The 9,175-nt window shown below is 45.8% G+C and overlaps 1 protein-coding gene across 6 annotated transcripts; it reads right to left on the reverse strand.

Annotated features, from left to right (window-relative positions):
• Nucleotides 1-6: 6 nt before the first annotated feature.
• On the reverse strand, nucleotides 7-7,605 carry zbtb18 (zinc finger and BTB domain containing 18). 6 transcript variants are annotated; one of them, XM_020602794.1, is made up of 3 exons: nucleotides 7,505-7,605; nucleotides 5,288-5,421; nucleotides 7-2,480 (listed from the first exon to the last, which is right to left on the reverse strand). In XM_020602794.1, the coding sequence occupies exons 2-3, from the start codon at nucleotides 5,301-5,303 to the stop codon at nucleotides 778-780; spliced, it is 1,719 nt and encodes a 572-aa protein (XP_020458450.1). In that variant the 5' UTR covers nucleotides 5,304-5,421; nucleotides 7,505-7,605; the 3' UTR covers nucleotides 7-777. The 6 variants fall into 6 exon arrangements, with proteins under 6 accessions (XP_020458450.1, XP_020458458.1, XP_020458470.1 ...); XM_020602802.1 differs by lacking the exon at nucleotides 5,288-5,421; XM_020602814.1 differs by lacking the exons at nucleotides 5,288-5,421; nucleotides 7,505-7,605 and adding an exon at nucleotides 5,150-5,269.
• Between the last annotated feature and the right edge of the window lie 1,570 nt (nucleotides 7,606-9,175).

Below are 9,175 nucleotides of genomic sequence, written 5' to 3' on the forward strand. Positions count from 1 at the left end.
CTTCAAATTGATTGGAAGTGAAAAAGGAGGCTGTGCATTGCATGAGTGCCATCAGTTTGTCTGTCAGTCAGTCAGCTTTCCCCTGAACACACAACACCAAAGAGCTTAACAAGAGAAGTGGGGAGCACTTCGCCAACGACACCTCCGTGCCAGCAGAAAATAAAAATAGTACACACAAGACACACTCACACACACTCACGCACGTCAGGTGAAATTTTTGCCAGAGTAGTGCAGTAGCGCACACACACACACACACACACACTTCATCAAACTGTGTGTGTGCGGTGGTATTGACTCGCGGTGATCACAGTACCCGTTTAGTGAATTGTAATGCTTTTTCAGTTCAGTGTGTTCGACCTGAACTCCTGCAGTGGCGTTTTCTGTCTGTGGAACAGGGGCTGATACGCTGGCCAGTGTCGGAGTGCTGTGTCAGAGATAAAACACAAAGTAAAAACTCTTCGAAAAGGCAAGACGTTCTCGCTGGGACCCATGTCCTTAGACGCAACGAAAACCACCAAACAGAACTTGTGTCAAATAAAAATCAGAGTTCAGACTAAAACAAAGTTAGCCCAAACAGCAACAATAACAAAAAAACTCAGTAGTAACATTTTCATGTGCTATTAAAGTGCAATTGAATGAGATTTTGCGACACACAAGAATATGACTCACTTAAACCCCGAACATCAAACTTTGCCACCTCTCTTTCTCCTCCCCAAGCCTCTCTGCCCTTCTTTCACTCTCCACTCTCCTTCCCTTTATTAACCCAGCAGTCTGATTCTATTTCCACAGTTCCTGGGAGCTGTCCTCAATCGCCCAATCCCTGACATTGGGCAGTGTCAGCGGTTCGCTCTTCACTGACAGCGAGTTGACTAGTTCGCAATGGAACTTGCGGATGTGTCGGTAGAGGTCCCCGGACTGCGTGAATCGCCGTTCGCACCACTTGCAAGCGTGCGGCTTCTCACGCGTGTGCACCACTGCATGACGGCTGAGGTTGTGTGAGTACTGGAAGCTCTTGCCGCAGGTGGTGCAGGTGTAGGGTTTCTCACCGGAGTGTGTCCGCTCATGGCGCTTCAGTGTGTACATGCAGGAGAAGGTCTTGCTGCAGATGGTGCAGGTGGGCACATTGACGTCTCCAGCGGGCTTGGAGCGGATGCCCTCCTGCTCTCTGAAGTGGGAGCTGAGGTGAAGCTGGAGGATGTGTGGGGAGGGGAAAACCTTGTTACACAGCGGGCACATGAAGATCTGGGTGTGCTGAGCTGACAGCATGTTAGAGACGTAGGGCAGCAAGGAATTATCCATGCTGGCCGCCTCGGCCTGGGCACGCTCATTTTCACCCCCCAGTATGTCCTCATCATCTGCTGTGACTGGAGGCTTCTCCTCCCGCTCCAGCTCTGAGGCCAGAGAGGCCTCTCGCAGAGCAGACAGGTGCGCTTCCAGGCCAAGCCGCCTTTGGACCGACAGAGGCCCTCCGACCCCGTGGTGGGTGAGGCCCCCGTTGGCGCTGGGAACTGTTGCCTTGGTGATGCCACTGTGCTCCATGTCATAGTCCCCCCCTCCCAGTTCATCTTCCTCATCTGAAGCCACGCCCCTCTCCACCTTTACCCTCACACCCAGTGGGCTTTGCAGGCTGTCTGGTGTAGCTGCCCCACTGAAATAGGACTGGTGGTGGTTACTGTGGTTGCTACCAGCAATTGGCTTCACTGACAGGTCCAGGACACAGTCAGCCGCATCATTTGATACCCTCCTGCCCCTGTGCCCTCCACGAGAACTCACGGAGCGGTGAGACCTCTGCGAGAGGGATCCGGTGGAGCTGGTGGGGCTGCGCAGCTTCCCTCCATCCGCTGGTCCTTCCCCACTCTGCGTCTCTGCCTCGCCACGCCCTGGGCTGGTTGTAGCCATGGCTGGTGTCGCGGGTCTGTCTGCAGACGGCAGCCTCAGCCATAGCGGTCCTCCCTCAGCCTTGCCCTCCTCCTCTTCATCACTGTGCAGCAGGTCGGCAGTAGCAGGCCGGCCCGTAGAACCATCTGAGAGACTGTCGGCCTTATCAGAGCAGCTGGACCCACCATCATCCTCTCTGCGTGTACTGTCTGCTTCTGCTGTGGCCTTCTGCTTCAAACGTTTCTTACACACTTTGACAATGTCATACATGTGCAAGTAGCTGGCTGCTGCCAGCACATCCTCTACGGGAAGGTCCTGGAACTGCAACTTGCCCTCATACATGAACTCCAGGAGCAGGGAAAAAGCTGGGGCCGTGACAATGTCGCTATTGAGGTGCACCACATCTCTCTTGTCCAGCTGGTCTTTGTAGAAGAGGTGAAAGTACATGCTGCATGAGGCCAACACAGCACGGTGTGCACGAAACTGGGCATCACCCACCAGCACTGTGGAGTCACACAGGAAGCCCTGGTGCCGCTGCTCGCTCAGACACTGGAGTAAATGTCTGCTGTGGTCTGGGAACTCCATCCTGCCGTCCTCATAACCTACAGACACAGAATCAGTGTTAGATACATCTGATAATGCCTCAGTTTCCATAATGCCAGACGGTGACACCTAATGTGGGTTTTTAAAGACGTTTTGCAAGTTTTTAAAAAACCGCTAAATAAAATATTGTGACAGTGAAAGTAAATGCACAAGAAAAGTGACAGAAAATTAGACAAAAAGCAAAACCTACAAAACATAATTGAGACCGAGAGACAACAAAAACAAAGCTCCTACAAAGATGTAAGATAACAAACTTCATTTAATTTCTAAATAAAAAATGTAAAGGCCATGATATTGTTTTTTCATAACTTAGGTTTTTGCAAGCAAAATTCTCTTAAACAAAGCAATTAAAAACAGAGAAAGGAGAGAAGAGAAAAATGCCAAAAACATATGGTATGAGAAGCCGGAGAGAAGAAGAAGAATGTGTGAGAGAAACACATCAGGAGAAGGTAGGTCAGCAAAAACAGGGAGACCGAGAAGTTGACAGAGGAATCACTGTTAACACATAAAAAGTAAATTAAAATATGAAAAAAATACAACAAAACAAGTAGAAATGATACCATGTATATTTAAAACCTGTTTATAGCTTTAATGTAAAGCAGGCAATTTTCCACGCACAGCCATGATTTCAAGCCATAAGAAATATTACTGCTCAAATTCATAAACACTGTACAGGTAACTGTAAAGACATGCTCACATTCCTTTGGACATTGATGCCAAATGTTCCTTTTTTCTACAGTTATTTACTTAATTTAAAATAAATATAAAGAAAAAGGTGAAAAAAAACTGGAAATAATTGTGATTAAAAAAAAAAAATCACGGATTCCATTTTTACCAAGATAAAGACTTGGCAGACCAGCAGAAACAGATTCTTGTACTCTGTCTCTCTGTTCTCTCTCTGTATCTCTCTAACTCCTCTGCCTGCACTCCTGGATTGTCGCTGCTCCTACGCTGGTTATTTTTATTAACCCACTTTGGCCTGGCCTGGCACAGCCCTTTTAGGTAACTGGCTTTATGCTGCACACACTGTCCTCATGTACACAACACACACACACACACACTCAGCAGCAGCCTACCTACCAACCACCTCCACAGGCTAAGTTGAGCAGGAAAACTGGCCAATTGAAACAGCACTGTCTAAAACAAAACATCTTGTCCCTCATTTCACCTGCGAGCACCGGGTTTAGGTGCAAGAATAGATGAGCAGAAACAAACAAACAAAAAAAAAACTGAAAAGTTGCAGCTATGATCTTTAGGTATCCTTAAAAAAGAAAGAATTAAACTAGTAAAATAAACAAACAACTAATTAGCCAAAATCTGAATGAAATCTGTAAAAATCATTAAGTCCCACCTGTTAACCACGTCAGTTTGTCCTGTCTGAGAAAATACATCGGCCCCGCTCTGCGCTGTGTTAACCAAAGCAGTTAAATCACCTCATTTGAATGAAGCTAAACCAAGAATGTCAGTGTGTGCGGGACTGTATGTGTGTCTGCGCGTTGTTTGCGTGTGTGTGTGTGTTCTCACCCTCCGGCTTGTTCAGGCTGCTTTTAATGAGGGGGCTTACGGGGACAAGGGTGTCCACCCCCCACCCCCCACCCCCCAATCCAGCCAAACCTTTCTGCCGTCTCCTCCTTCCACACACACACACACACCATCCGTCAGTCACACACTCCTTCCGATCTGAATCTTACAAGAAAAACCCTGCATATCCGCCCTATATTAGAAACTGCCCTCTTCCTTAACCCCCACACCCCACCCTCCGCACACCACTACCACCCAGAAGAGAAGATTTACAATACAATCACTGTAAGTGCCCTGCTCGTCACAGCATCAATTCTAATCCTTAAAGATGGCTAAAAATAAAGAAGGCGGTGGGGAGGGAGCCGTCGGCGAAGGCTCAGGAGGGCAGAAGCCCGACACTCTGCCCACCCGACCCGACCAGCCAGCTCAGGCAGGGGTCTGAGAGACAGAGACACACACAGAGGGGCAGGGAGGGAGAGGGTGAGAGAGAGGCTGGGACGACCGGGGAGGGAGGCTTACCCACATCTGATCCAGCTGACGGAGGCCATATGGGCTGCTAGCCAGATAAAGAGATTAAGACTAGGAGGGAGTGCGATTACAGCTGTCTAGCCAATTCAGGCAGCTCAAATCTGCAACTCCTAAATTAGTCTCCTCTAGTCCAGCCGACAGGACGGGAAAAAAGTGGGTAGAGCAGACTGCACATGCTTTCAGGTAATTTTACAGGGAGTTAGAGGAAAAACAGGTAAAATTATTAGTATTAAATAACTGCTCATTTTATTGTTTTGCTTAAAGACTTAATTTTTTTTATTTTATTACCTTAAAAATGTGTTTATCTTTCTTTGCTCAAACTGAACTAATCACAAAGGGATTCTTATATTTAATATGTTAGTCAAAAAAGCATCACTCTCAACAGTGACTTCACTCATATTATAATCAAACTTGGATGAAAAACTGTTCAGAGTTGTAACTTAATGAGTGTCCAAACAAAATGCCTGTCGACACAAATGGGAAACAGATCGCAGAACAGTAGCTGAGTTTTAAATGCAACTCCCTAGACTGCAAACTAAAAACAGCAGCCTGTTTTCCCAGACTGCAATTACCCCTCAGACAGGCAGCTCCAACACGACTTTACTACTGAAACACTCACCAGCAGTTTCACACAGCGCTCACACTGGCTTGACACGCCGGAGATCCCCACAACAAAACAACTACTCCACTTCCCCCGGACTCTGCTGCTCTATTCACTGTCTCACACACACATGCACACACACACACAAAACGATACCTGCAGCAGTATGCATCAACTTGATTAACTCCACTGTAGCAGAATAGCTGGGCTCTCTGGCTGGCTGGGAATGGCTGTGTATCTCTCTCTCTTCCTCTTTCTTGCGTGCTCTTTCTCTTCCTTGCTCACTCTCTCTGAATCAATGAGTGGGTAGAAGAAGAGAGAAGAAGAAGAGGGAGGCAAGCAAAAAAAAAAAAAAAAACGCTGTTCAAACTGCGAGGGACAGATGCAAAGTGGAGGAGATGTTGAAGGGGGAACGAGATACCACCTCCCTCCTCCTCCTCCTAACTGGCACTGATCGGCAGCCACAAATACACACATACACAGTGTGCGCGCACACACACACACACACAGCACTAACTCTCCCAGGCTGCCGCTGAGACTCACAATAAAGGACTGGGAAGGGGTGGAGGCGGTGGAGAGATGGAGGAGGAGGAGGTGGGGTGGATGGCAGCCTGTCAGCTGCTCTGACATCATCCTCAGATGGAGATGCTACCTCCAGCTGTGCTCTTTCTACAGCCATATGCTGCCTCCTCTACACTTCTGCCACCAGACTCCTCTTTCATTCTACCAACACCACGCAACTTTGTCTCTCTGTCTCTCTTTTCCCCCTTTTTCTCTCTCTTTGAGAAAAACAACATGAATTGACTAAATGCAGTGGGATGCTGATTTGGTTTTTGGGAATCAGAAAAGAATTTACTCGCCAAATCATGCAACCGCAACCACTCACTCCTGCTGTAGCAAAACTATCAAAGAAAGGAACAGTTTACAAAATAATAATAATAATAATGATGACAATGATGATGATGATGATAAAGTAAAAAAAAAATAATACAGAGGTTCTGAGTAAAACTTTTTCTAACCTTCTCTAGTGTTATGAAATCTTTAAATACACCTGTCTTCCTCTCCTTCCACGAACCATAAACAAAGGCCAACACACACATTTGCAACTGACAGATGCATGCAGCTGATATTGTTTTCCATTTCCTTACGGTTCAGCGCTGCTGCCTGGTCTTGCATTCACTCACTCACTCATTCATATATGTGCCTATCCGTGCATTGCCCCCCTGCTCGGACCCTTCGGAAAAAAATGAAATGAGGAAACAATGGGAACAACTCATAAAGAAAGAGCCTAATGAGTGCAAATTCTAAACAAAAGGTATACAAGCTTTTAAAAAAGCGGGGAGAAACTTATTACAGCAGACTTATTTCGCTTTTGATTTACTGACACTGTGCAGCTGTTGAATTTATGTGACTACATGAACAAAACTACTTTACAAGCTATTTTAATTTGTCCATTTGTCCCACAAGTCAAACGTTTAAAAGACTATTATAGCATACACAGTATTAAAATATTATGACAAGTCAAACAAAAGACAACTAAGCAGTTTAAACTTATTAGCTGTTATCACAGCTGCACATAAATTAAAACATAAGACTAATAACGTCATTTTTCTTAATAGCAAAACGTAAGCGTATACAATATAAATAAAGTTTTTTTTAATATTCAGTAAAAAAAAAAAAAAAAAAGCTTCACTTTAACTTCTACGAGCTTTAGTAAGCTTGGGTAAAAACTCACTACACAGTCGGAGACTTCAGCTTATCCAACCTAAGCCTGAATTAACTTTTTAATTTTTAATTACAGTGGTCGCTGCTTTAGCGCATTTTAATATCGTGACAGCGCTACAGTCAACACCTGGACTTCCAAAAGTCAACGCTGTGATAAATAAAATTGTTATAAATTACACCAATACATGCCTTAACTTCATTTAAAGCAGCCTAAATTATTAACTACGATAATGACTGATAGTCCGGCAATGAATTCACATAAAACCACTGTTACTGCGGACAGGCTGTGAGACTGAACAAACTAACAACACTAGAAGACTGTAAATAATTTATTATCAGAGGACACAACAAACACAGGAGGAGAGACACGCAGAGACACACAGGGATCCACTCAGCTAGCTATAGCCCGATCGTGGCTAACAAAAGTATAGGCTACAATATTGAGCTATTTACAGTTGTTGCGAAGGCCCCGGTGCTATGACAACAGCTGCTAAAACGCCGCGGACGGAAAGCTAACATAGCAACTATTAATGCGTGGAGACAACACAGACATGCTAAGGAAGGTTTAGCTACTTTTTCCCCTCCGTAACCCACCCTCTCTCTCTCCTGAGCCTCCTTTAATCGGACTCCGGTATTAGAGGCACTTACAGACAACAAGGTACAACGTCTTCCCCGCTTCCTCCGTCAAATCCGTTTTTTCCCTTCGTAGTCAAAACTAGATTGACTTTGGACTGATTTCCATAACAGGCTGCCGAGGCGAACAGGCGGAGATACGGGGAGTGTAGCACTCTGCGGCGGCCAGATGTTTCCGAGCTGTTGCTGCTCAACTCGGGCTGGGAAAGGAGGTGAGTTGACTGGCACGGCACGGAAGCCAATGGTGCCGGCGAGGAAGAAAGTGAAGGCAAATTGGAATCGGCCCTCTAATAGAGGAGAGGGAGGGATATGTCTTCTTCTCTCGTCGACGTAGGTTGACACCAGGCAACAACAGCAGCAGCACACGCAGCGAGAAGGCAGCGGAGAAGAAGCTGGGCCAAACCAACTGGTTTTGCGAGTCAGAGAGGTGCACTGGCGCAGCGGAGAGCGAGAGAGTGGAGAGAGGCGCGGTGCGCCTTGGGTACTGTAGTCAAACCAGAGCAAGGGGAGGCGGAGCTGATGTAAGCAGGTGCACCACCTTGACAGGAAGAAACCCTGCTGGTTTAGTAGGATGAAGACAGATACCTTTCAGTGTAGCTTTTCATTAGAATCTTTGCATCTGGCAAGAACGATCAGGTCTGAACCAGTGGCATTAAAGAGGTTACCATGCTGCCTCACAGGTTTTAAGTCCTATTACCTCCTCCAATAGACTTATGCCCATCATTTTTATGGGAAACCTATGGCTCTCAGTTTCTTATTTAAGTAACGCTGAGGCTGTGGGCAGGCCTGTTTAGCCTGTAAGTTTCAGTTTACAGTAAATACGTTGTTGCATGCATTCACACTGACTGGTGTCTTCACTGACAACAGGTTTTAAAAAATCATTTGCCACCACTGTGGTTTTTACTATGAAACCCCACAGTTTATCAATAGCTCTGCATTTTGTGGCCTCGCCTGCGGTTTTATACCTATTTTATGAGTGTGTGTTGCAAATGCTCTGAAACTAGAGACATTTAGGTTGTAGGATTTCTACATGACATCCAGAGGAACAGCAAATCTAGGACACAAAGCAACATCAGCAGCAGTGTTTCTCTCTGTCCAGAAAAAAAAGGCAGCTCATTTAATCATTTTCAGGAAAGGGATGTTCAAGTATCCACACAAGGCACCTAAGGGACTGAGGGGTCCCAGAAACCCAAAGAACAACAAAATAAATACACTTTAAAATTCCTAGTGATCAGAGGTTTCACTCTGCTGTGAAATCATGTCTAACAATTTTTAAAACCCTCTCAGATGTGGGTCACTGGGACAAGAACCTTTATCAAATGTCTGTCATGGGAGCGCTGACATGAAAAGGTCGGGCAGCTCTGGCTGCCTGAGTGAGTCCATGGGCCTATTTGCATCCCCTAAACCTGTCCCAGTAAACTAATTGGCGTTACTAATAGATGGCTGGATGAACTGCATCCCTGTATGGTAATAAATTCACACGATCCAGTGTCATAGCTGTAAGACTTGTTAAAATGCAAATGAAGGATGACCCTGTTATGTGTCTATCAAGCTGGGGAGCCACATTACCAGCGCAATATCCCTTGTCCATGCATGAAAATACAAATAGGCCCAGGGGCAGGAACAGTTGAGCAGAACAGAAAATTGGATTTAAGGAAAGTCTTTCAAAACTATTAGGTAATTTCT

The sequence above is a fragment of the Monopterus albus genome, unplaced genomic scaffold (assembly GCF_001952655.1).
Source record: "Monopterus albus unplaced genomic scaffold, M_albus_1.0 scaffold3.1, whole genome shotgun sequence".
NCBI lineage: Eukaryota > Metazoa > Chordata > Actinopteri > Synbranchiformes > Synbranchidae > Monopterus > Monopterus albus.

What these genes read in the sequence shown, in the direction of transcription:
- zbtb18 (XM_020602786.1), bottom strand. Translation starts at nt 3,872, where the DNA reads ATGTATTTTCTCAGACAGGACAAACTGACGTGGTTAACAG. An exon ending in CAAACTGACGTGGTTAACAG is followed by an intron (nt 2,481 to 3,832) that starts GTGGGACTTAAT and finishes CTGTGTCTGTAG; the next exon opens with GTTATGAGGACGGCAGGATG.